This window comes from Canis lupus, chromosome 22 (assembly GCF_048164855.1).
Source record: "Canis lupus baileyi chromosome 22, mCanLup2.hap1, whole genome shotgun sequence".
Taxonomy (NCBI): Eukaryota; Metazoa; Chordata; class Mammalia; order Carnivora; family Canidae; genus Canis; species Canis lupus.
In genome coordinates, this window is record NC_132859.1 from 8,727,079 (window position 1) to 8,754,687 (window position 27,609).

Genomic DNA, 27,609 nt, shown 5'->3' on the forward strand with positions numbered 1-27,609 from the left:
ACCAACGTCACGTCGTCAGGACCGGACGGAACCGCACCGAGGAGACGGAGCCGTGAATACGGCAGCAGCTCTCCGGCGTCCTCACCGCTCTCCCCACTGCGCACACGAGGACACGGAGCTCCGGGGCAGCGGACAGAAGCGGGTCCTACGTGTACCGGACGCTTAACCAGCGTTGGCGCGGCTGCACGGGGCACCTCAGGTAATGTCCGGAACGACTGCGTGAGGAGGCCAAGGTGTGAAGCGGTTCACGGAACGTGTCTAGGACCACGCGGCTGGGGAGCGCCGGGGCGGCCGGGGCCGGGCCTCCACGTGGCCGCCGGTTCCACAGCCGGAGTCTTAACCACAACCGGGCTGTTACTCACAGGCACCCCCAGAAGTAGAAGGACGTCATCTGGGAGTGACATCTGTTACTTCGGAGGTCACCCTGAGAAGTGGGAAGATGTGCCCGTCGGGCCCCGGAAACCTCCCCAATACGCTCCAGGAGGGAGCAAGAAAGTAACCACTGGGGACGAAAGCTCGCGAACAAGCCCTGTTCTCAGCAGGGTCCAGCTCGCAGAGGCCACTGCAGCGCTGCGGACCCCTCACGGCGGGCGCTTCTGCCTCTAGACGTCTCTGTGCCCCAAGGGGCTCAGGGGCCGCAAGGCGGTCGGATACCCCTTCCCGTTCCCCTGCACGTCAACAGCGGCACCCGGGGACACGCCACGGCCTGCATCGCGCTGTGGCTCAGGCCTGGGCTCCCCCTTGGTGGAGCCGGGACCCCTGAGGGCCTTCTTTAATCTGAATCATCGACGCCCTGTGTGGCCGGAGGATGTGGACGTGGATGTGGATGTGGACGTGGACGTGGATGGGACGGCCCTTTGTGTCCAAAGTTGAGGAATTCCTGGGTGCCAGTAGGATGGGGGTGACGGCAAGAGGCGAGCGGGAGGGTGGGGATGTGATGTGACCGCCCAACGGCTACGCAAATCTCCGCAAAAATAAATCAAGAAACGCTTCACGCGCCCAGGTTTCTCTTGCGGCTGGGGGTACGGAGGCCAGACGGCGACGGCGAGCCTTCGCGGGGATCCAGGAGTGCGACGCAGGGAGACGCAGGCAGAGGAAGGAAGGGGCCGCCGGGGCATAACGCAGTCCTGCGAGGCTGAGGGGTCCCGGGTCCTGGCCACGGTCAGTCCTGCTTCTGTCCAGTGAACACTGGGAGCTCTTTTTAGTTTTTTAATTAGGTATCGGGGTGTTCCTTTAGCCGAACGGCCCCACACACCGGACTGGTCTGTGCAAAGGAGCAGGGGCAGGAGCAACACACGTTTCAGAGCAAGGACTCCGGACGGGAAGCACAGGCCTGGCAGCCCAGAGGCCCCCGACGGGAGGACGACGTGGGCGGGGACCGAGCGAGGCGGCTGCTAATGGGAGACACGGGGCTCCGACACGAGGGTGGGAGGGAAGAGGAGACGGACTCGCCGTGGTGGTGAGGTGGTCACACACGGCCACGTTCCTGGCAATCCCCGAGGGCTGCCTGGGCTTGACAGAGGGGGCACCGTCCGGCCTCACCCTGGCCGCCACCTGGGAGGGCTCGTGCGTTACAGGGGAAGGCTGTACACCTGTGCTCCACCCGTACAAACAGAACAGTACGCACTTACACGCAAAGCAGCCAGAAGGCCTTGCTCTATTAGCTTTCCCAACAAAACGGTTTGCAAAAAAGGTGAGCAAGACCCACCCGTTTTGGTTTTTTTTTTTTTTTGGTATCTGGAGTTTTAATTAATCTAGATAGGAATTTCATGTAGTTATTTTTAGGTCTCAATCCTGCTCCCTGAGGAAGGTTTTTTTTTTTTTTAAATTTTTTATTTATTTATGATAGTCACAGAGAGAGAGAGAGGCAGAGACACAGGCAGAGGGAGAAGCAGGCTCCATGCACCGGGAGCCCGATGTGGGATTCGATCCCGGGTCTCCAGGATCGCGCCCTGGGCCAAAGGCAGGCGCTAAACCGCTGCACCACCCAGGGATCCCTGAGGAAGGTTTTTAAAAATCATTTTGTGTCATTTTAATCAATTGAGCGCTTCAAATTTTTCTTAAATTTGTTTTTTCTTTTTTTTTTAATTAAGTAGGTTTCGTGCCCAACATGGAGCCCAATGTGGGGCTTGAACTCAAGACCCCGAGACTGAGACCTGAGCAGAGATAGAGAGTCGGACGCTTAACCAACTGAGCCACACACCTGGGTGTCCCAACTACTCTTCAATTATGTATGAAAATCCAAAAAGACCATATCAAAATGAGATAAGAAAACAGGTCATAAGTGAAATGGGAAATTGGTTTTTGCTTAAAAGAATATTTCAGCCTAAATGCAAATGTGGGGCTATTCCCGTCTTATAGAAGGGTAAGCTCGGGACGTCTTTCTAGTTCTGGCTCTTTCACCAAAGGCAACAAAGGGGCAGCGGTCAGAACTTACGTTGCCTGGCTGAAAGCAAAATAGTTAGCTAACAAGAAGGGGGAACTACTGATGTCAAAAGATAAAAGTTCGATTGACCTCGACCCAGAACAAGGAAACCAGAGGGTTCACTGACTCACTGCCTGACTTACCTACCAAGTTACCAGCCAGGAATAAAAAACAAAAACAAAAACAACACTGGGTACATATTACAATGGTCTCTAAATTACTAAGAGTCATTCATTCTGACCCAGTAACGGGGATTTGTCTCAGCTTGCATACATCTCTTAAAATAAATGTTCTAATTTTAACTTGATAGAATCTCAAAAGAGACGTCCAGATCACAAGACAGAGTCTGAACGTGAGCCAGCAATAATACTGCTTATGTTAGCCGTTAAAGTAATCCCTGTGACCTGATGTCACCAAAGGTCAGATAGAATTTTCATGACTAGTTCAGCAGCTGGTAACATGTGGGTGAGCCCAGAGGAGCGTCAGGATGGAAAGGGAGCCACCTCCTGGCCGTGCACCCGGGGCTGGCTGACTTCTCACACAGCGCTTTATCTGTGATGTTGCACGAGGCGCGGAGCAGAAGAACATGGCCCCGCGTGGGAGACCTTCCTCTGGGAAATGTGGCAGCAGCATAGGCCACCCATCCTCTACCCATCGCAGCGACTCCCGCTGTCCGGCATGTGGCCACCTCTTCCCCCAACCCCCAACATGCCTCCTCTTACCACCCCCCACCCTCCAGTCTAAACCAGGGGTCATGAGCACAAACGTCCGAGGGCTGTGCCAACCAGGCAGGGGGGGGAGCAGAGCTGGTGGGGGTCGGGACCATGGAGCACAGCTGGGTACACATCCCGTCACCAAAGGACAGCTGCTACCCAACGGCAAACAACTGTGGCCACCAGGGACCCTCCTGATTTGTCCCCACCTTTCATCCCAATCATGCCCTGGAAATCAGAACATCAGTCCTCCAAGGTGGACTTAATCACCTATACTAAGACCTCGTCAACTACTTCACCTACCAGGGTGGCCTGTCCTCACAGAGTAGGCCAAGGGAAGCCCCTCGACTGCAGGCCACCATGAGACTTTCCTGGGGACAGCATGTTGGTCTCTGTGCCCTCCTGGCTGGCTGCCTGCTCCCTCATTCATTCAACCAATATACCCACCCGCCTTCATCTGTATGTACTCACTCTGCCCTCCTTCTTGGTTCTTACCTGATACCCTCCTCCCCCCTATGCACCAGGACACACGGCCTTTTAGCTACTCAAGGACATGACTCCAGCAAGTCTAGTTTTCTGCATTAGTGTGCTCACTCTTGCCCTTCTTGATCATTCCCATCAATCTACCCATAGGCTGTGACTTGTCCCATCTTCAAAAAAACCACCTCCACTGCCTACCCTCTGGATCCTAAAGCCCTATGCAGCTACCAACCCATTTCTCTGCTCCCTCTTAAAGAAAATGCTTCAGAAGACTTGTCTATGTTCACCGTCTCCGACTCTCCATTCTCTCGGACCCACTTCAATCAGGCTTCCTCCCACCACTCCAGCAGAGCACTCCTGTCAGTCCCCCAGTGACCTCCTCATTTCTAGGTCGGTGCCAATTCTCAACTGTCCTCTCACCTAATTGCAGCATCAGACACAGGTGGGACCCTCCTGCCCCCAGGAACATTTTCTTTGGTCGACTTGTGCAGCACATCACTTTCCTGGGGTCTCCTCTTGCCTTACTGTTCTCCATCCCAGGTCCCTGCTCCTTCACATTTTCCTGTTTTGGGGCTCAGTCTTTGGGACCCTTCTATCACAGTCACTCTCTGGGTTACATCGTCCTGTCTCATAACAATGAACAGCACTTCTAGGCCGACACTCCCATGTGTATGTCTCACAGGGACTTCTCTCTGCAACTCCCCACTCTTACATCTACTTACCTAGGATGTTTCATAGGCACCTCACACTTAATACATCCCAAACTGGATATATTTAATACATCTTTGGTCAATCCCTGTCCCCTAAAAACCTGTCTCCAACCCCCCCCCATCTTAGAAAATGGCAACTCCTTTACTTTCATTACTTATGGCCTCAAATCTGTAACAGTCACTAGACATCTTTCTTCCACATCCCACCAAATATCCCAAATATCGGATTTTTCAAAAAAAAAAAAAAAAAGGAAACCATGTAAGGAAGACAAAACATAACTGTGGGACAAATCCAGTCTGCAGCCCACCAGTCCAAGACCTGGAGGGTACGTCTTCCACTCCACCCGCACGCTCTTCCCCTCCTCTCTCGTGGTGTCTCCTACTGCAGGCATTTCTTACTCAGGAGGTGCCACTCCTTGTACCCTCGTAGCCTAAAGCTCCCTCGTTTTGCGGCCCTCAGCAAGCAGGGTGTGTGGCACCCTCTACGTGCTGCAGGCCCGCCAACCAGACGAACGGGTGAGGGGACAGACAGACAGCTGAAAAAATAAGATCCAAACTCCAAGGCCTTGGGGTTTAGGGGCAGATGTAAGCGTGTGAAAGTAATGAACACAGAAAGGCTCCGGCTTCAGAAACGAGTCATGGATGGGGGGCTGGAGCCAAAGGTGTCTCAGGGGGCAAGAAAAAAAAAATCAATCAAATCAGAAACACACAAGAACATCAGAATTCAGGACCCCAAAGGTTCATTTCATTTTTGGGAAAATACTTATTTTCAAGAGAAGGTCTTATAGGCCACATTCCTGAAAAAAATAACAGTGTATACAAACATCCTCAGAAGAATTTAAAGCAGTAAGCAAATGGAGAGAAATCTTTTAGGTTTCTAGATCCACTTTCTAAGACTAGACTAGCCAGGTCTCAGATCATATCTGAACTTGAGTTAAAAAAAAAAAAAAAAAAAAAAAGTTAAAATACTTGGAAATTATTTGGTAAAACAAGCTCTGTAGTCAATCAATATGACTAATTAATTTGTATGGCAATTTGAAGCAATACCAGAGAACTCTCTTTGCTCCGGGCCCACTTTATATGGCACAAAATGCCATAAGTAGCTTTTAGTCTCTAGTTAGGATAGAAAGCTAAAATAGAGCTAAATGACTGATTTTTTTTTTTTTAAAGGCTGAGGAGATTTTTGCCTAGCATTATGCACAAGCCAGATTCTAAACTATACGAATAAAACAGGCCCTCTAGATGAAGAAAACTGAAAAGAAACTAGTATCGATTATAAGCCTACTATTTCCTAAACACGCTAGGCACTTTCAGGAATATTACTTAAGAAATGCACTTGTTTCTCAATTCATCTATTACAAATCACCTTATAAGTTATTGGACTAAGCATTTTGGCTCTCAAATTATACTGTGTTAAAGAGGATCTTCTATTACAGAAAACACACTAATTATGTTTTTCGGAAGCTATGTTTGAGTATTCATCACTCAAAGTGATAGAACTATTAAGTGTGTTTCCTTTCTGTTTTGTACTATCCAGACAGTATACAGAGAAAGGCATTAGAAATGCTACCTCCGTGGCTCAAATTCATGTCAAATAGGATTCATATTAGGCCATCCTTTAGCAAAAAAAAAAAAAAAAAATACCATAAAATAGCAAGGCTACACTGTTCTAAGTGTAGCATGTGTTTTAACATATCCAAGGCTCTAAGATTCTAAGATTCCGGGGCATCTAAATACTGCCTCAGTGACCTCATGGCACATGGCTGTTTGGAGCTGGTAAGACAAATTCTTACTTCCTCTGTGAAGCCCAAGTTGCTCCGAACCACTCCACAGTTTTTCACTCTACCCACCACCACCCGTACACTGTCCCTGGGGAAGGCTGGCACACCACAGGGCCACTAAGTCCCGGAGACCCCCACCCCCACCCCCACCCCCAAGGTTATTTGGAGCCCCTCACACTCATGTTGAGCTCCCAGAGGTGCACAGGGCAATCTGTGGAAGAGCTATGACAGCCCAAATGTTGTTCGTGATCATCTACCTCGGCTTAGCAGAACAGGGTCACAATTTTACATTAACACAAAACAAAAAAGAATAGAACTATCTGTTCTTTCAGCCCTTCCCATTTGTACGAAAAACGTCTCTGGAGATGGATCTCTGCAAGAAACAAAGGCGTTTTCTGGCAGAGGGAAGGGAAAAAGGAGTTCTGTGATGTGGTTTCAACATTCCTAAATGGGCAGCAATGGGGTGAGACAAAGCCTCACTCTGGAAGGTCTTATCCAGAAGTGTGGGGTGGACACCCCCAAGGGCGGGCCGCACCGAGGCGGCGGGGGCTGCTGTCGGGCCACAGGCCAGCTGACAGCCAGCACACGGATGCAGTTGTTCCCCACTTCCCCAGTGCGTCACATACTCTACAGTTATGGCAATAAACCAAGGAGATTTCCAAAATTAGCACTAATTTGTTGAGCTGGGAAGAAGAAACCATCCTAACCATTCTGGTCATTGAGATCTCAAGCTGCTTTTCTGGGAAATTCATTCAGAGGATATAAAAACAAGTGGGTTCCTCTGAGGGAGGGGCAAATAAGTCCATCTTCCCCGACCCCTCTCCCCCAAAACCTAACTCTGCTCTACTTGCTTCTTGTTCTTGTCAGAACAAAATAAAGGCAAGCAGTGTCTGCGCAAAGCAGGCTACTGCTGAAAGGTGCAGCGTGCTCAATTTTGGCGTTAAGGTAAAAATCAGATGGAGTCCAAATGAACCATAGGGGAGATAGTTGCTAGGCACCGGGGGCCACGTTACACGGAAAACACAAACCTTTAACCACTAGGTTGACTCTGTTTGGGACTGAGACCAACTGGAAGGAGATCAGATTCGCGTCTCCCCCACCGTCATCCCAGGACTCATGCTCACGGTGCAGAATTAAGTGGGATGGTGGGTAGAGTTGCTCACACTACTAATGATTCTTTCCCCTTCATCCTCTCATCTTTTTGCTTGCTCAGCTGAGTCTAGTCAATTACGTTAACCAACTGCCTTTTTTTTTTAAGATTTTATTTATTTATTCATGGGGGGCGGGGTGGAGAGGGAGAAGCAGAGACACAGGCAGAAGGAGAAGCAGGCTCCATGCAGGGAGCCCGATATGGGACTCATTTGCGGGACCCCAGGATCACACCCTGGCTCGAAGGCAGGCGCCCAACCACTGAGCCACCGGGGCGTCCCCCCAACGCCCTCTTATAACAAATTCAGTTCTCGGGGATCGAGCTATCACGAGCTAGCCTGCAGGAGCATGGCTCAGAGTTGCAGGGTAGGTTGTAAGGCAATAAGGATGAAAAGAATCAGGCCTACATTTCTAAGCAAGACAAGGCCAAGGACAGAGAGGCCAAAACACAAAACAAACAAACAAACAACTTTCTCTAAATCCACCCCTTGCTAGCGAATCCTGTTCTATTTGTGTTACTTGGGCTGCAGCTGGCATGTTTGAGAGTTTGCCTGTTTCATTCTAGAGAGGGAAGACAATCAAGAGGCTATAATATGTCAGAGACATATGCCAAGAGAACAGTTAGGGAGGAAAGAACACAAGACACTTGTAATCCTTATCTGGGGGAATGTTGACAGAGTTTGCCCAGGAAAAGAACAGAAAAGGAAACACTTCTGCCACAAAAAGCCAGACGTGCTCATTATTGTGGTAGGAGACTTAGAGAGGGGACTTTGGATAATGAAATCCGAGGAGTGAAAGGCCCTTTGTTTTCCTCGCTCAGGAATGCCCAAGCAGGACAGACTGCAGAGCCGAGCCCAGCTCACCCAAGACCTCTGCCGCTCAGGGCTGTGTCTCAGGATCAACCGGACAGCTCAGCTTGGCCTCTGTTCAAGAAGCCTGAATCATCTTCCTCGTTCAACACACATGAGTCAGAGGCTAAAGAGCAGGGCCCGGGCCCTCACAGTGAGACAAGCTCTGCAACGGGGCTGCATTAACTGCAGAAGGAGACCACACGAAGGGGAGTGCCAAACAAGTAAGGCTGCCAAAAACAAGAGGTCCACTGAGCACGTTATGTCTATGCGAACTCATGCCGTCCCCATGACAACTCGAGGAGGTAGGGCTTATTTTCCTTGTCATTTTGCGTATGGATAAACTGAGGCACAGAGGCTAAGCCATATAGCTGGTAAACGGTACAGTGAGAACACACACCCTGCCTTTCTGGCGTCAGAGATTACGGTTACTGCTAGGCCTCCTCTCAAATAAAAATGACTAACAGTCTGACATTTACTGAGTGCTAAAGGGAGGCCAGGCCTCCTCCTACCCACTTCATACAATTACCTCCCTTAACGATCACAATCGGCTTTGGAGGACATCGAGGCAGAGAAGTTCGGTGACTAGACTAACTCATCCTGAGCTAGAAGTTGAGTAACTAGGAACCAACCAGGAGGAAACTACTCCAGAATGTGAACTGAGGTAGTTCGGCTCCACCCCCTCTGGACCGGGACCCCACCCTGTTGCCAGCATCTTGCTTAAGCTCCATAATAACCGGAGAAAGCGGTTAATGTCCTCATTTTAAAGGAACGGGAACTGAAGCTTAGCAGCCACTACGAAGCAGAAGTTAGGGTTGTGCCCAGTATGGGTTCTGGACCATGACACAGGGATGATTTAATAGAGGGCGTGGCACCCCAGGAGCAAATGGGAGCCTTCTCCCATAAGGTGGCTAAGTGCCCTCGGGGTTACTCCAAAGTAACTGATAACATCAAGACCTTTCCCCACTATAGCCATGTTTCTCATAAGATAAAGACTTCCCTCAAAGTTCCCACCTATTCTGAGGTGACTGACCTCAGAATAACCATGAGGAGCCCCACCAAATTTTAAATCCCACTCCCCTGCCCTGACCACCCCCAACAACAGTTAAACCTGTGCACTTACGCTTTAAATGCTGGGAGGTAGGAGTATATAGAAATGCTGCTTAGGTTATAAATAAATGGCAGGTGTTTTCTGATATCTGTTGTTGCCCAGCTGCTAAAAAATGTGTTCAGTAAACCCTGGTCCCCACCTGAAAGACAAAAAAAAAAAAAAAAAAAAAAAGAATCACAGTCATAAACTTCAAAGACCGGTCAGTAATTTTATCAGAACACATAACTGGATCTTCAAAAAATAGGTACAAATTCCATTATTAAAATAAGAAATTCTGTGTTAAACGTACCAAGGACATTTTAGGAGATGGCCATTTTCTCAAGTTAATTCATTCATTCAACAAATATTTACTGAGCAGCTGGTACATGCCAGACACAGCACCAGGCACTGAAGAGTCAACAGAGAAATGGTCATTATCCTCATGGGGAGCAGGGCAAGGAGAGGATACATGGGTACCGGCAAATTAAGAGTCAATCAACATCACAAATGGGGAGGAAAAGCAGCAAAGTACTGGGTGCTAAGAGGCACATGGAAGTGGCTCAGGAACATGTGAGGAGCTGGGGAAGGCTTCCACCAAGAAGCTGTTTTGAAGCCAAGATTGGGGGGTACATAGGAGGCCTTGACAAACGCAGGGAGAGAGCAGGAGGGCAGATGGTGTTTCAGGAAGAACAAATAGCATGTTCCAAAGATATGAGGTGGGCAGGAACGTGAGGCTGTGCAAGCAGACCTCGGGGTGGGAGGAAGGGCTGCGTGGCGCCGGGTGAGTCTCAGAGAGGGAGGCACGGACCACGACACGCAGGCTCAGACTACAGACTTTATCCCCAGTTAAGGACTTTTGACTTTATGTTAAAAAAAATAGGGGCAGGAGGAGTCAAAAAGCAACAGAGAGCAAACTAGGATAACTGAATGGTTTTCCAGAGCCCCAGAAAGATGCATCACCCGGGTGCACTCTCCTGACACCGAGCAAGCCTCTGGACAGGTCCAGGTCAGTCATCCCCGGGACCAGCGTCAGCCGCGACCACACAGCACGGCGCCTGCTTAGACCCCGGGGCTCCTGATTTTTAGGCCTTCCTTGGAAAGGCACAAACGTGGCCACTCATTCAAAAGAAATAGCAGTGGAAAGCCAAGCTGCTAAGTGTCTGACCTAAATCATAAACACACAAGTAACCAAACAGGTCACTAAGCCACCTCTGCCACACAGCTCACGTCCTCTGTTTTAGGTTCATGAGATTTCAGGAAACATGCACAGAACCAGTCTTTCATACAGCAAAACAGCAGCTTGGGTGGGGTGTGCGTGCATGCGTGTGTGTATGCACACAAGTGTGCACGCGCAGGCATGCAGTGTTAAGGGCGGGTTGGCAGGCAGGGAGAAGAGCAGGCTCTTCTGAAGTGCAAGGCTAATACACTGAGCAGCTACTTCCCTCCTTAGTCTGCTTTGCCCCCAAGCACACATATACAGCAGCCCCAACTGGCTAGCGTTATTATTTGGTTTCCATTGGTTTTGAGAGACTTTAAAAATCTGGAGATTATTTAATATTTGGAACTAAGTAGTAAGATCAAAGCATTAGGGTTGAAGTCCAAGTGTCCCTTATGCAGCCTCTGTGTATCTTATCCTTTCTAAATACCCTCAATCAACTCTATGGATCAAAGGCATTCGTTGAACAAATGTCTACGGAGCAACTTCTCTATATAAGGAGGCTCCGATGGGTCCTCATTCCTCAAGGGACAAACAGCTCAACAGAAAAATCAAGATTTTATCCTCTTAAGTTCTCAAGGACAATAAAGACAGTGGCAGGATGTGCTTCACCGGTTACATGAACAAAAGGAGATTAGCTATGTTGGAAACATATTTTGAGACACAAAATATTAAAGCCAAAACACAATACCATTCATCGGAGGCATACTTTGGATTCTACAAGGACACCCCAAATGTAGACACTGGTGGCTGAGGTCCAGAGGTATGATGTCTTACTGATTTCCTTTCACATATAATCATTAAAAAAAGGGTTAGGAAATCATAGCTTTATTCATAATAGCACAAAACCGGAAATAGTCCAAATATCTTTCAACAGGTGTATGAATGCGATACCTCCATACAATGGAGCATTACTCAACAATATAAAGGAAAAAAACCTACTCATACCCACAGCAATTTGGATGGATCAAGAGAATTATGCTGTGTGAAAAAGTCCAGTCTTAGACAGTTACATACTATATTGTGCCGTTTATATAACATCCTTTACGTTACAAAATTATAGAGAACAGATTTATGGTTGCCAGGGGCTAAGGAGGGGGAAAGGGTGGGGGAGAAGAGATCATGGCTATAAAAGAATAGCATGTGATGGAACTGTTTTACCTCGACTGTGGTGGTGGTCACACCAAAATACACACCTAATAAAACTGCACAAAAACACACAAACATACCTAACACAAACATGTAACACGTAAAACTGTTAAAACTGTTGAAATCTGACTGAAGCTGATGGATTCCATCAGTGTCGATTCCTGTTTATGGAATTATGTGAGATTTTTCCATTAGGGAACTGGGTGAAAGGTACATGGGAACTTTCTGTATTTTCTTACAACTGCATGTGTATCTACTATTCTCTCAGAATTTTTTTTGAAAGTCTGGGGATTAATTATGCTTTAGATGCAATATACAATAAGGAACGGTTAGCCATTAGACTCTAAACTGCACAAGGACACAGACTAGGACGTTTTGCTGACTGCGTTCTAAGCACACAGAATGCCTTACAGATAACGTGAATGACTTGTGGAATGAATGCAAGAAACCTGACGATGTTCTGTGACAGCAGAAAAGTTGAGATGACTTGAACATTCCACCAAAGAGGAATGGTTAGTACGTTAGGCTACTGACCACCTGTGGATTATTATTCTGCCGTTAAGACTAAGGGCTAGAAAGACCAGGAATCCATCATGCAATATAAAGATACACAGAGACACACATCTTTATCATAACTAACAACATTCATATTGGAAGGAAATAAATGAGACAACAATAATTGTAGGAGGGGACTGGTGTTCCAGGTAAGCTCTCCCTGACTTTTCCTTAGCACAGGTGCATTATTTTTAGACATTTAAAATAACAATAGGATGCAGGGCATGAACAAGATTGTGCCAAGATCTTTTCTAAACATTCTTTACCTGTTATTTTCATTGTGAAATATACTATCAAAAGAAAAATACACGTGTAGTTTATAAAGCGTATTAATTATATAACTCTACCCAATACCCAATTTAAGAACTCTAACGTTACCGCTGCTGTTTAAATTCTACGTGGGCTCCCTATTCCAATTCTACTGCCCCTGCCCCAGAAGTAACTAAAGGAATTTTATTTGTAATGGTCTTGATTTCCTAGGTTTTATCACGTGTATACATATCCCCAGACAACATACGTAGTTTCACTTGTTTCTGAACTCTGGAAAATTGGGCATCATGCTATATATATTTTTCTACCAGCTTTTTTTTCAGTGCCACATTGTAAGACCTTTGTAAAGTTAAGCAATTCCACTAAAAATGGACTACTGACTACATGCAGTACAAGGAAGGCATCTAAGTCCATGAAGGTCAGAAGAGTAGTTGTAAAGCAGAACTTCCCAATCGGACAGGATGATCCCGGGAAACAGGAGTCAGAGCGGTTGATCCCTTAGAGCCCCTGGTCAGCTGCCTCTGGCCACAAAAGGCTGTTTCCGTTTACCCTCAGGTAGCCCACAAACATCATCAGCCCCGCAGCCATGCGCCACCCCGAGGCCAAGCAGCACCGGTGGGATAGGAAACAAGCATCAAGTGTAACGGGCAGGGAAGACCTGTGCGTCAGCGGTGCACATTCAACTGGCAAATCCTTACAAGAGCCAGCAGAGATCTTGCTCCCGGAGCAGACAGGACAGAGCACAGAAGGTCCATGGCCACCGACCTCATTCTGTGATCTCAAAGGGTCAACTTTTAGCCCAAAATTGTGGATTGAAAATAGAATTAAACATCACCTTGGGAGTCTGTAGCTTCTTACAGGATTTTTAAGTTTAGCACTTCAAACATCTTTTTCCAAATGCACAATTTCAAATTTCAAGGTCAGGCAAATTTTTAACTTCATCCGAAAAAAATGTGTGTAGGGTTATCAATCCTGTCTTTTTATTTTTTTAAAGATCTTATTTATTTACTCATGAGAAACACACAGAGAGAGGCAGAGACACAGGCAGAGGGAGAAGCAGGCTCCCTGCAGGGAGCCCGATGGGGGACTCGATCCCAGAATCCCAGGACCACGCCCTGAGCCAAAGGCAGGTGCTCAACCACTGAGCCACCCAGGTGTGCCCCTAATCCCGCGTTTTTAGAAGTCCCTAAGTTAGGGGATCCCTGGGTAGCTCAGCAGTTTAGCACGTGCCTTCGGCCCAGGGCATGATCCTGGAGTCCCGGGATCAAGTCCTGCATCGGGCTCCCTGGAGGGAACCTGCTTCTCCCTCTGCCTGTGTCTCTGCCTCTCTTTCTCTCTGTCTCTTGAATAAATGAATAAAATCTTAAAAAAAAAAAAAAGTCCTTAAGCTAGAGCACAATTCAAAACAGAATGCCAATCTAAGCATGTCTGTGCTACAAAACCTAAGGAATGCTCTGAAGGCTGCTGACTTCTCACTACAAAACCCCCAGGACTTTTTAGTCCAGTACATTTCAGTCAGACTTCTAGATGCAGCTTTAATTTATTCTGACAGGTTAAGACACTTCTAATCTCAATCATCTCTGAACCGACAAACATGATTAGGAGACATCCCGGCCGGCAGCTGTGATCCATCAGGCCAGGGCGTGGCAACACAGGTGAGAGAAACAAGGAAATGGGACTAGAGACACTGACACCTGTTTTGCAAACAAAAGCAAATATCAGATCCTGCATCATCCTTCCACCTGGCTGCCCGAGTATAATAACCGCCTTACAATCCCTCAGTATTTTCCAGGTCTTTTGAGCAGAGTCATGAACCTGGCAACCATAAACACATCACAGCATTTATCAGAAACTCGGTCTATTTTATAAGACAGAAATGGAGTTGAGTGCTGCCTTTCAAATTTGTGCAATTGTTTCTGTACTCTTCCATAGTCTGTTGGCAGCTGGCCTGCCTACTGTGGATAGCAAGGAGGGTGGGTCATTTCTGGTTTAAACGTGACCCCTAGTAGCTCAGCCACAGGAACATTCCCTTTAGAATCCTCCTACTCAAAGTGTTCCAGGTTTCAGTACCACAGGCATTGCCTGGGAACCTGACAGAAATGCAGAATGATAAGCCCCAACCCAGACCTGCAGAATCAGAATCCACCTTTTAATCCTTTAATCCAGGTGATTTCTTTGCATATTAGAATATGCGAAGCACTGGTTTAGAGTCTTTTAGGGGAAGGACTCCTCCTTTACCAGAGGATGCAACTCGCAGTTTCATTTCTGTAGAAAACGGCTGACGTATCATAAATTAGGCATAGGTATTATGAACAGGATGATTAATAAGATAGGTTTCAGCTCTCCAATGGTTCTCAATCTAATAAAGGGGCAGAGGAGCGGGTATCAAGCATATAGAGTAAAACATGCTTAGTACTATAGAGAGATACAGGCAAGTGCCAAAGTGAAAAGGTGACTCGCCTGTTAACACTGATTTCCACGATATATTAGTGTCATCGCTTCTGCCTAGAGCAAGCATGCTAAGGATTACAGTTTATGAATGATCTTGGTGATATTTCTAAGAGGTTTACCAAGGACCAGCGGATGAGCCCTAGGCAGCTCATGGAAATCCAGGCACTTGCAGCTTGGGACTATCACTGCATCTCACTGGTCTCAACCCACTTAAGCCAAGAACAATTGATTTACTTTACCACTTCATGTTAAATAGCTCTTTTTAACTAATTTTCTTTAATTTAAATTCAATTTGCTAACATATAGAATACCCAGTGCTCATCTCATCAAGCGCCCTCCTCAGTGCCCATCACCCACTTACCCCATCTCCCCACCCACCTCCCCTTCCACAATGCTTTATTTATTTCCCAGAGTTAGAGGGGCCTCTCATGGTAATAACTTTTATCACTTTTTTTTTTTTTTTTAAAGAAAGAGATTCTTGGGGTGTCTGGGTTGCTCAGTAGGTTAAGCATCTGCCTTTGGCTCTAGGTCATCATCCTAGAGTCCCGGGATTCAGCCCCAGGTTGGGCTCCTCGCTCAGCAGGGAGCCTGCTTCTCCTTCTCCCTCTGCCCCCAACAGCCCACCCCCACTGCCGTGCCCTTGTGCCCTCTTACATGCCTGCTCTCTTATAAACAGATAGTACCTTAAAAAAAGAAAGATTCTTAATAATCAAGAGGTTAATTAAATAATGTATAAATGCAAGGGAACATTTATTCTAGGCCTATTACATTTCTGTAAGGTCTTGTAAGCTTTATAGAGGCAGGGATAAAAAAAATCAATTATTTACTAGTCCACTGCTGGCCATTAAACTTAGCATCTTGCCCATATTAGTACCTAGAGTTATTTATGATTCTTTTTTTTAAAGATTTTAGTCACTGAGAGAAAGAGAATGAGCAGAGGGAGGATAAGACGGAGAGGGTGAAGCAGACTCCCCACTGAGCAGGGAGCCAGAAGTATATAGCTCAATCCCAGGACCCTAGGATCATGACCTGAGCTGAAGGCAGACACTTAACCGACTGAGCCTCCCAGGTGCCCCAGTACCTACCATGATTTAAATGCCAAATGGACTACTCTCTAAATGTAGAGAGTATTATTTCCAAAAATACTTCTGGACTCACAAAACAATGTAAGACTATAAACTGTGCAGCCGATTTAGAAAAAGACAAGGTACTTTAGATATTGTGGTTTGGGGGAAAAGAGCAATCAGCTGTAGAGACAGTAGACAAGAGCCTCCGTTGATCTGTACGACGAGGAATGTAGCAGCTGTTCTCTATGCAGAGAAATGAATTTTAAGTACTTAATCTGTAATAAGGCCCATGTCACAGAGATTCTCCTCCATCCTGTGTCACTATCAAGATACGTTTTCATGAATGCTGCAGTAGGGACTAATTAGGAGGGAAGGAAAAAAAAAAAAAACCCACACACACAACCCAGCCATGGAGTGAAGAAACGCTGTCTGGCTCAGCTCTGGCTCTGCCACCGGCTAAGGAGCGCTGGGCAAGCTGCTGTCCTGACGCTACGCCAGGGGCTTCCTCATCCTGGTTACAGAGCAGGCCCTTGAGAAAGACCTGCTGCTACGTGAATATGTGAACCGGAGGGTGACTGACGACCTCATGGGACCACTAGGAAAGGTGTGGAGGAGGAGGGCCAGTGTGAGAGCCTGTACACACGTAACACGTTGGTCCTTTCCCCCTTCTCGATTTCTCACGGGGCTCATGATCCCTGCTGGTTACAAGGCTAGAGACAAACAGATGGCTAATTTAAAAAGAAATACTCATGGGTCCAAGGAGGTAAAAATAGCTCTTGAGAAAAAAACCTGGGTGCTCATTTGTCTTGCTATTACATGTCAGGACTTTTGCTTTTCGTTTTTACTTATTCGGGATGCTGACTACTCAAACTATCAATTAAATGATATAAGTGCAAAAGCGCAGAGTAATTTTCAAAGCGACCTAAGAAGAACCCTCCAGGCCACAGGCAGCCTCGTGTCTGGGCAGCCGGCAAGGGAGAAGCCCTCGAGTCAGTGGACCCAGTGAGGCACACTGGAACTTGAGCTGATTTGGGTTGGACAAGACAAGTGTTATCTGGAAATACCTCTCACCTTCATTCCTTTTTTGGGCAGGTTCAATTTGAAGCCTAACCTACCACGAAGATTAAAAGAGGTAGCAGTGCAGTCAATTTTACACTTTAGAAGAATTTAACGTCAACTCTTTTCTGTTAAAAATCATTTTTAAAAACTTAGCATACCCTCCTGGTTTACTGCATCTGCTAGCACAGAAAAAAAAAAAAAATCTTTCAGTTTAAGGGGCTCCGTGACCACTTGGAATCTGAATATGGAACATGTAAGTATAAGGAGCTCATGGCAGGTCTTGGGATTCTGCTTAAGATGAAATCATACCTAATATTCAATCGCCAATTGTCTATTCTTTCTGAAAATTCAACTGTAGACCAAAGTTTCATTACTCCAGTAAACAGCACAGGGTATTTATGTTAAAGTCAATCCCCATTTTCTTTTCTTTTTTTTTTTTTTTAAAAGAACACTCCAAATGGGGAAAATATGAATTCTTCTTTTTGATTTAGGTTTTTGAAACAAATACAAAGAGATAAAATTAAACATTCAGCAATCCTCAAGCACTAAACTTCCAACTGTATAGGCGTCCTTAATTTAGGATACTTTAGAGTAATGAGGGGAAAGAAAATAAACCTCAACTTGCAGATTGATTTCTTCAAGAGCCGAGGGCATCACCTTTGTTGCACATGAGTATGCAGAGACAAAACCGATGATGAGTATCTGGTATGACCTCTCTCTTCCTCTCGCTGCTAACAAACCCCGACTTAACCTGACCTGTCACAATCTATAAAATGCTAGCGTGTATGTATTTCACAACAGCTATTGTTCAACTTTCAGGAAACCTGTACCTTCAGTTATGAAGTAAGCGCCAAGACAGTTTGCAAACACGAACAGTATAGGAACTTAGACACTGCACTCCGGAAAATTAGGATTCAGCCATGAATGAGGTGCACAGCCACTAGCTCTAAATTCTAATACTCCATATATTTGGAAGGAAGAGAGAAGTCAAGTTATCTAGCGTGATTTGCCATGTTAGGGTTATTCTCTTGGCTAGAGGCATGGCGGGGGTGTAGTAATTAGAGGGCTGGTGATTAGAGGCATGCCAGCCACATTCCTCTGCAGCACAAGAACTGTAAAACCAGTCACAAACACTCAGGCACCAGGGGCCTGTGAGGCTTGTCAATGGACACCAGGCCCCATAGTTTTTGTTGAACGTATGCAAGAGATTAAGCAGGACTTGCAAGACATTCAGACTGAAATACAATCATCTATAAATGGGTTTTCTTTAGTACTAATCTAAAGAGGCTGTGACCTAAGCCCCCTGTTCAGTAAAACTGTGGGATGAAGAGAGATGGCATATACCTATAGATATTAGAGAATGTGAAAGGAAACACTGAAAGTGTTCATATCTCGGTGCCTATGACATGACATTTATACAAAATGGTGCACTGCGCTGAAAACGTGAAGCAAAGCGAGGTTCCTACCGCCATTAGAAAAAAAGATGCAGTTCACGACAAGATGTTAAGGGTCAGTCCAGTAAGTCTTTATGTCATACTGGTATTAATTCAACAGGACAGTAAACTTTTCCAGTGCAGAAGAGGCTCCCACGGTATGTTGGGAGCTTTCTTTGGGAAGTAAAGCTCATCAACACAAAGGGAAAACTACCTTTCATGTAAGAGCTGCTGATCTATTCTTCTGTGGAATTTAGACAACATATTGAGAATAACTATAGGTTTCCATCTGCATAACTGAATTTTCAACTCTTTAAATTAAGCATTTCTATTAACAGAGAAAATTCAATCCCTTGCCACCGACAAGCCAGTAAATGGAACACCTTACAGAAAGACCAGCTCCTGGAAACCCTGCTGAATAATGAAATGTGCTACTAGGCACAGAGAGACTCCCTCAGTGGTTTCAGATTCTGGCTGAAAAAGCAGCAAGTGCTTTCTAGTTGGGCACATTTCACACATCCTGGCTTCTTAACAACGAATCCATCAACTCTTCTAGTACCTCCTTCATTCCCAGACAAGGTAGACAATTCAGATCGGGTTCTAATCAATGAGTTTTACATTCTAAAATTGTAACCTGGATAATTTGCCACGGCATCCTACTGTTTGGTATCCAAGCTCTTTGTTCTCAACCACAAAACCTAGTACTTGTCTAGATTAAAAAACTGGATTGATTCTCTTTACGCTATTACGAATCATTTGGATTTCAGGTTGCTGGAGCTACTTTAGAATGTGAATTGTTTACTGGAGTTGAGAATGTATACTGAATTTCTGGCAGATTACACTACTTCCTCCAAATTTGATCAGAGGAGATGAAGAAAGCTCTTCACCTGACGGGAAGGCTTAGACAAAGAGTGGACTTCTGCTAAAAATACTCTCACCTTCCTTTTATGCAAAGTAGAAGAAATAAGGAGTATGTGTTTTGAACTCAAGTACTAATAGGTCTTTCATTTTTTAGCAGCTCCATAGAAGAAATAAGCCAGTGAAGTGAAGAAGTTGTATTTGGCCCTGACCACAGTGATCACTCAACACATTTCTTACTTAAGGGTGCTTAAACTAAGACTGCACCTCTTATCAGATGTCACCATTCATTTTGGTGAAGATATCCCTGCTCACTGTTTTAGAGCATATAGTGTCTTGGCACAGAGCAAAGTTTCTCCACCTTGGCACTACTGACAACTGGGGCCTGCTAATCCTTTGCTGTGAGGCCTGTCCCGTGCACCACAGGATGTTCAGTGGCATCCTGGCCTCTATTCACTAGATCCCAGTGGCACCCTTCTTCTCAGTTGTGACAATCCCACAGGTCTCCAGATGTTTCCAAATGTCCCCTAGGAAGCCAAATCAGCCCCACGCTGAGAGGGCTTGATGAAGAGTATAAACTAGCCAAATAGGGACTCAAGATGGAAACTTAAACTTTCTTATTCTTTTTAATGACATTTCAGTAGCTGCATATCACATGTTCTCTGTCAAGGGACCAAACAATTTGTTTTCCTGTGAATAGCAACAACAAAAATCCCAATTTCAGATTTAGGTAGAACTTGTTTTAACTTCAACAATTTGATAAGCTTTTAATCTTTTAGTTTAAAACGTTTAAATGTGAGATTTTGATTTTTAACTTTATAACTAGTTAATGGAAATGAATCTTCATATCTATACTGAAGGCCAAACCTTATTTTATCTGAGGAAAGTCATTTATGCTAATTTCAAAAGATCTACTCCCTGCAATCTCAGATTTGCTCTTGGGGGGGCGGGGGAGGGAGAGGATTCCTGGTGCCAAGCAGCTGCTTCCAAGCTCAGAGCTCTCTGCCACAACGTCAAGTATCTGCTAGTTAAGACACTGGCTGCTTCTTAGAGCGGATCCTTCTCTGATATAATTGGCTTTCTTCTTTATTCAAAAGATCCACCAGAATTTTAGAAAGAGCTGCTTTTGCACATTAACTAGTAGTTTTGTCTTGGGATAGTTTGTTGTTGTTTAAAAAAATGGATTATTTATTATTTCAGAGACTGGCCTGAAACAGAAACATACCTCCTATTTCATCTGATCAAATTTCTCCAAAGGATGTGGGTCCCTAAATCCACAAATAGTTAGAAACTTTCTATAAATACATGTAGCTACAGATGCACTTATAAGTTATAGAAAATGGATGCTGACTTTGCCAACGTCCTACTCTTTGGCCTTGCAAATGCCACTCTGATGTGCGGCCTTATAGGGAATGAGAATTTGGAGACAGAGATTAATCATTTAACTTCCTGTCTTGCTTTTTAAATGCTTCCCAGGAGAATTAGAGCCAAATTATCAGGTTTATTCCTCCAATTTCTATGGGGAAAATGGTTGGTCCTCCTGTTAGCTGTTGCGGTTAAGTTTACTTTAGTTTAAAGACAGATGTTAACATTTTTGATCTGTTTAATGTCTTTCAATTCTTGAATAGTCACAGTTCGTTTATCATACTCTAATTTAGACACAAGAAAGCCAGCTAAAGGCAGGTGTGTAAAACTGCCTCTCTGAGCTTATAGGTTAATCTTATGCACTTATAAAAGAAAAATGCATATGCACACACAGACACACAACAGTCTTTTCAACAAGAGCACAAATGAAAATGTGTGCTACATCTCATGCATTGCTGTCTTCCAGGCACAAGGAATCAAAGCAACTAGATCCCTGAGAAGAGCAACCCCTAGAAGTTACTAACGGCTTATCGCATACAAAGAGAACAGATACCTACCATCAAAACTGCCTTGCTCAGAAGCAAGGTGCAATAGCTGATTGTACGTTTCAACTGAAGGCTGATAAACAAAGACTCCAGAATTGAAGCAGTCAGGCCACCCTGGGTCTGGTGCCGCCGACAATTCTTCTCTCTCAAAAAGATCATCAATATTTGCTAGGACCTAATTCAAAGGGGGGAGGGGTGGGAGGGAAAGCATTACAGGAATGTTCTGCCCCATAAATATAAGTTCTCCCTACATTATCCAACACAAAAGATGCAATCTGCTGCTTTTCTTAACCATTCAAGTGACAGCTGTAAGGTAGCCTGGGTTTACTCTCCCTCATCACCTGATGCTTTTAATGACTGGTTTTATCTGAACTTCACTGTCAAGCCTTGAGAGCATTCCTCAAATGCCTAACTGGTCTCAGTTACTATATACATCCTGTCAGTCATCAAAGCCACACTCACCAGAGTATCTGCATCCATGAACACACATTTTGAATACTGCGTAAGTGACCAGCAATGCAGTTTAGTCAACGTGACGCCCAACTCAGGCCTCTTCATTAAGGTTAGATGAGCAGAATCGCCACTGTCCAAGACGTCTACTGTGATGACTTCATCAAAGACTGTCTCTAAAACTTTTCTGACAAAATAAAACCCAGAAAACAGCACTTAGTATCTTTTCAGATAAGTAACAAGTAACCCATCTAATGTAAAATTGAACTACTAGCCTACCCATCAATTACTAAAGCAATCTGTTATTTTGATATAGCACAATCTCTTAAATAGGTGGTCTTAATTTACTTCAGGCCAAACTGTAGTAATTTGCATGTGCAGCTAACTTCACTACAATAATAAAAATTGCTCTGGTGAAGATGAAGTACTTGTCTTAAACATTATTATAGCAAAAGGTTCCTAATTCTTATTGGATCACTGAATACCACGCAAATTATATAAACTGCCTATCAAGATATGACTCCCATTTGGAAAGAGCACATCTTTACAACAGCCTACGTATTTAACAGTGATATCTCATTAGAACGGATTCTTGCGGGCCACTGCATGTTTTTACAAATGATGCTTAAGTGCATATCATACCTGCAATGAAGCCTAAAACTAGCCATTTTTGCTAAAGCAGTTGACAGAGAACACTGCATCCCAAAAGGAGTTAAAGGACTCAGTTATTTGGGTGCCAATTTTTAGAACAGAATATAACCAACACTTACTTACAGTATGCTTAGCACTTTGACATAATAAGGGACTCACTTTGGTTTGTGAGGTACAACACTTTTCTGGGCCCCAAATTAACTCAAGATTTATTTTAGGAAGCAATCTTGAGGTGGGTTAAGTGGGGGAAGACTTAGGTAAAACCGTAAGTTCAGCACAGGGGAACAGAAATGATTAACAGGTCATCGCTGAAAGTTTATAACAGTCTGAGACATGTAGAACAAAACTCGTAATGTACTGTCTCCAAGCTGTGGAAAAATACGTTCCAATTCACGCAGTAAACTTGATATTTTTGAAAATAAATGGTCAGCGGTGCCATTTACCACAGTAAAGGGGGATCGAAGACTTACATCTGTCTTCTTACACGCATCCTCACTAAAGAGACTACAAATTAGGATGTACACATTAGGAAGCATTAGCATTTTCCCAAATGGCCCTTTAGAAATAAGGTTATTAGTGTGTGAAAAACATCTATCTCTCATTATATAAAGCAACCTTTTCAGAGGTCCTTGGCATGTGGTATAGTTCTTGTCAAAAGTCACAAAAAGGGGGATCCCTGGGTGGCGCAGCGGTTTAGCGCCTGCCTTTGGCCCAGGGCGCGATCCTGGAGACCCGGGATCGAATCCCACATCAGGCTGCTGGTGCATGGAGCCTGCTTCTCCCTCTGCCTATGTCTCTGCCTCTCTCTCTGTGTGACTATCATTAAAAAAAAAAAAAAAAAAAAAAGTCACAAAAAGGGTATTTTCAATTTCTAAAAGGGCTAGGAAAACAAAAATAGACACCATACAGAGCTGCTAGTGTGCCCACATGTTTTTGTAGTATTAGGATCTAGGTAGTTCAGTCCAATACTTCAAAGTTTCATACCAACAAATCAAAGTGAACTAACCCAATCAACAAGCAGTTTGTGTCCTCCAATTCCCACCCCTGGGGTGCTCTCCTAGCACAATCCCTAGTTCAGAAAGCCCTGGCAAACATTCTAGTCTATTAAATGATAGACAAACATCTTTGGGTTACAAATGCCTATGGACACTAGAGAAAACTGCTTTTTTTTTTTTTTTTTCCCCAGTCACCTGAGCTTTCCCTGGGTGAAAACAGGAAACAAAGCAGCCCCTGTGGCATTCTGGGAAAGGAATGCAAGTGAAGTGTGACCACCTAAAAGGAATGCCTGGACTAAAACATTCACTCGGGTCATCCTAGAGGACTTGCTTACAGAAGAGTCCTTCTCCCACCGGAACCAGTAAGAGTATGGGTCAGAACAGCAGCTCCCAGGAAGGAGCTCAGCAATTCTGATCTTTCTCCACCTAGTGTTCAACCCCTGGAAAGGCTATGGCCTCAGTGCCCAGGGATGCCAGAAATGGGAGGCGGAGGGCAGAGTCGCACCCACAGACCAGCAGTGAGATCCTCACCTCATGGAGTCTGAGACCTGCGGGGTGGCAAGCACGGCCAGCTTCCTGGTGGTCCTGTGCTGTTTCAGAGACGAGCCCAGGACCAAGGCTCCTTTGGCGTAGGCATCGTTTGTGGTCAGTGTCACAAAGGCCTGATCTTAATACAAAGACAAAGAGAAAAACCACACTGATTATAATATCCTACCTGGGAAAAGCTACCCCAGGACCCTTTGCAACCACTAATTTGGCAAAATCAGCCTCTCTGAGATCAACTTGCTCTGTTAATTAAGGAGCAGCCTCTTTGGAAGTGGGGGGGAAGAACCCAAGCGCCCACTTTAAAAATGATTCACGACCATTCTTTAGCAGAAACATCCTTGGCAATCTCCGACAGACTGATTAAGCTATAAAAATGAAATCCAATTTAGAGCCCAAACACGCAAAATTCTCAGACTAAATAGTAGCTTAACACCAGAAGGTGAACCTTGGGCAATTAACAGGTGGTAATGAAGAAATCAAGAGGTCCATTTTCTGTTTCCTACAAGTATTTTCAGCCAACCACAAATCTCACTAATGACCTCAAATGAGAGCATCTGAAAGCAGAGGCCACAGTCTTCATTCTGATGCTTAAGCTTCTGCCAAGCCTCAGGCTTTATATAGTGTTTCCTCAACCTGGAGTAAAGCCCCCCGACCCCCAACGGCCGCGGCCGCCGCCATACCAACAGTCACTGCTCAAACATCACCTCGACAGAGGCCTTCCCTCCTTAGTGCTTTTATCTAAACAGCAGCTAGAGTTAATTGCATTTAGGGACCACCTCAAAAGCACTAACAAATCTGCCTTTTTCTTGGAGAGGCACACAGCACGCCCCACCCTGTACCATGGGATCCCCCAACACACACACACACACACACACACACAAAACCACTCAGTTGCCAGAAGGGAAGGCAAACACATGAACTGTTCTTCCTACTGAACAAGACTCACCCTCCCAAGACCACCAACCCGGCCTTTGGGATTTCTCCAGGTCTTCCCTGGAAGGAGTCTGAGGTATGCTCTATCTCTGGGGGGATTTTAACAAGTTAGTGGGCATCCAAATGTACAGGATACTTAGGATCAAACACTGGCAGGGGTCACTTGGGGGCACTGTTGCCCAACCAAGGAGTTGGGACATTTTGTCATAAAGTAATGCTCTCCATTATTTTCCAGCTGTGAAAGCTGGAGACAGAATAAATTCCTCTGATAAGCCAGAGAAAGTTGCAGGCTGTCAAGGGGGCTAACACGGGGCCCAGACTCAGACCAGAGGGCATCTTCACCCCCCGCCCCCGACTCTCTTCCTGTAAAGGCTCGCTATTGAGCGTTGAAACAGTGCTGTTCCCCACTCCTCAAGGGCCACTGGCTTCCCAGCTAGTCACATTGTGGGGTAGCTCAAAACAGTGACATCTGTCACTTGACATGCCCATCAACGTCTGCCTTGACTTGTTCCTTCAACCCACCATGAGAAGATGGCAACATTTCAGCCAGTCTGCCCCAGGAGCCTTTAATCTGGGGGGATAACATGCCTAATGTGTCACTTGACCAACAGTGGTCCAGATTCCAGGGGAACCTGGAGAGAAGTTGAACAAGGGATTTAAATAGGACTCGGTGATTTCAGGAAGCAAGGATGGGGATGCTGTGCACGGTGAGGCAGGGCGCAGGCTTAGGGCCACAGGCTGCAAGCCCCGGCGCACCTTACAAGCCAGGGAAAGACCTGGGGCCGCTGGCAAAGGGAACCGCGCCAGCCCCGCAGTGTCTAGTCGCGCTCTCAGCCCCACCACAGCGGAGGGACCGCCCGGGGCCGCGGCTGCAGCGCCCCCCGCAACCAGTGAGCGGCCGCGCGCCCACCGCGGGGGCCGCTCCGGGGCGCTCGCCGGGCTCCAGCTGGCCGCAGCCCCGCCCCGGGGCCTAAAAATAGGCTCCGCGCGGCCGCCAGCGAGCGCCCCGGCGGGCGGCCCCGGGGCCCGGCCTGCGCCCCTCCAGGTGCCCCCGCCCGCGCCCCTCCGGGTGCCCCTGCGCCCCCCACCAGGTGCCCCCGCGCCGCGCTCCGGGGCCCGGGCCCGGCACCCCAGGGAACCGGCTCCCCGTACCCCCTCGCCTGCGCGCCCCTCCAGGGGTCCCTGCGCCCCCCCAGGTGCCTGCGCCCCTCCAGGGGTCCCTGCGCCCCCCCAGGTGCCCGCGCCCCTCCAGGTGCCCCTGCGCCCCCCCCAGGTGCCCGCGCCCCCCCAGGTGCCCGCGCCCCTCCAGGTGCCCCTGCGCCCCCCCCCAGGTGCCCGCGCCCCTCCAGGGGTCCCTGCGCCCCCCCAGGTGCCCGCGCCCCTCCAGGTGCCCCTGCGCCCCCCCCAGGTGCCTGCGCCCCCCCAGGTGCCCGCGCCCCTCCAGGTGCCCCTGCGCCCCCCCCCAGGTGCCTGCGCCCCTCCAGGGGTCCCTGCGCCACCCCCAGGTGCCCGCGCCCCTCCAGGTGCCCCTGCGCCCCCCCCAGGTGCCCCCGCGCCGCGCTCCGGGGTCCGGGCCGGGCGCCCCCGGGAACCGGCTCCCCACACCCCCTCGCCCGCGCGCCCCCCCAGGTGCCCCCGCCCGCGCGCCCCCCCAGGTGCCCCCGCGCCGCGCTCCAGAACCCGGGCCGGGCGCCCCCGGGAACCTGCTCCCCGCCGCTCCCCCCCGCCCCCCCGGCCGCGCCGCCGCTGCTCCGCCCGCCCCCCCGCCCTTCCCGGCGGCGGAGACGGAAGCGGGCGCGGGGCCCCGGCAGGCGGCCCAGGCCCCGCCAGCTGCCCGCCCGGCCCCGGCTGTCGCAGGGCGCCCACGCCCGACCGCAGCCAGCCTGCAACTTCGCGGCGGTCCCCGGCCGGCCGGGAACTCCGGGGGTGCGCGGCGCGGCGGGGCGGGGCGGGGGCCCGGGCGAGGTCCCGGGGGCTGCGGGGCGGGGCGGGGGCCCCGGGGAGGGATCCCCGCGCGTACCTGTCATGGTGCCGCCGGGGCCGCCGCAGCCGCAGTCGGGGCCGGGAGGAGCGCGGCGGGGGGAGCGCGGCGGGGGGAGCGCGGCGGGAGGAGCGCGGAGGGAGCAGCGCGGCGGGAGCCCAGCGCCGGCCCCGAGCGCTCTTATAGCGGCCGTCACGTGGCCGCGCACGCTCCCGGCGCCCGCCCGCACCCTCCCCGCCCCCAGCCCGCGCCGGGCTCGCGTCCCGCCCCCGGGGGCACCTGCCGGGACCTCGCGCCTCCGCATCCTCCCTCACGGGGGGGGGGGAGGGGACCGCGGCAGCAGCTGGACAAACTCCCGAAGGAGCCGCGGGGTCGAGGACCCGGAAAGCAAAACCCACCAGACCCCACTCCGCGGAGCTTTCGCTTGAACTGTTTGGAACAAAGTGTACATTTCACTCATTTCGCATCAGCCTCTGGAAACCTCTTATTTATTATTATACTTTTTTTATATCCACAGTGGTCTCGTGGCTTACCAAAAAAATGCAAAGACTCTTCGCTATGTAATTTCGATCCTTGCAGCCCTCTGCGTCCATTGGTGTCCCATCCACTCCTTCCACCAACTCGGTGAAGTGGGTGTTATATCCTCTTCCTTTCACAGATAAACTGAATTACAGAAGGGTTGAATGACTTGCCTAGGGTCCTGTCATGAAGTGGAGAAGGGAGGCATTTCGGTTTAGGGAACTGATCTTCCTACCAGGAAGGCCATGACATCTCTGGGACCTCGGTGCCCTAATACGGTTAGCAAATTATGGTAACTGTGGTTGGGTAATGTAGCTGTTTAGGTTAATCCGTTTCACAAATCATGAAAAGGTGAATTTGTCGTTTTGCT

General features: G+C 47.7%; 1 protein-coding gene and 1 long non-coding RNA gene across 9 annotated transcripts in view; one reads left to right on the forward strand and one right to left on the reverse strand.

Moving 5' to 3' along the window:
* GYG1 (glycogenin 1) overlaps window positions 1-27,328 on the reverse strand; it is a 34,142-nt gene extending 6,814 nt beyond the window's left edge. For 2 of the 8 annotated variants that reach the window (XM_072792346.1, XM_072792344.1), the window contains exons 1-5: window positions 26,760-26,910; window positions 23,792-23,927; window positions 21,627-21,801; window positions 21,177-21,339; window positions 9,230-9,356 (exon numbers count right to left, since the gene is read on the reverse strand). In XM_072792346.1, the coding sequence (XP_072648447.1) occupies window positions 9,230-9,356; window positions 21,177-21,339; window positions 21,627-21,801; window positions 23,792-23,927; window positions 26,760-26,766 (608 nt within the window). In that variant the 5' untranslated portion in view covers window positions 26,767-26,910. Of the gene's footprint in view, window positions 1-9,229; window positions 9,357-21,176; window positions 21,340-21,626; window positions 21,802-23,791; window positions 23,928-25,261; window positions 25,367-26,759; window positions 26,911-27,253 lie in introns of those variants that run through there. The other 6 variants (XM_072792342.1, XM_072792348.1, XM_072792347.1 and 3 more) reach the window with 6 other exon arrangements.
* LOC140613869 (uncharacterized) lies at window positions 1,724-21,302 on the forward strand. Its single transcript, XR_012014760.1, has 2 exons — window positions 1,724-8,411; window positions 21,086-21,302. It is a non-coding gene; the product is annotated as an uncharacterized lncRNA (long non-coding RNA).
* Window positions 27,329-27,609: the final 281 nt, after the last annotated feature.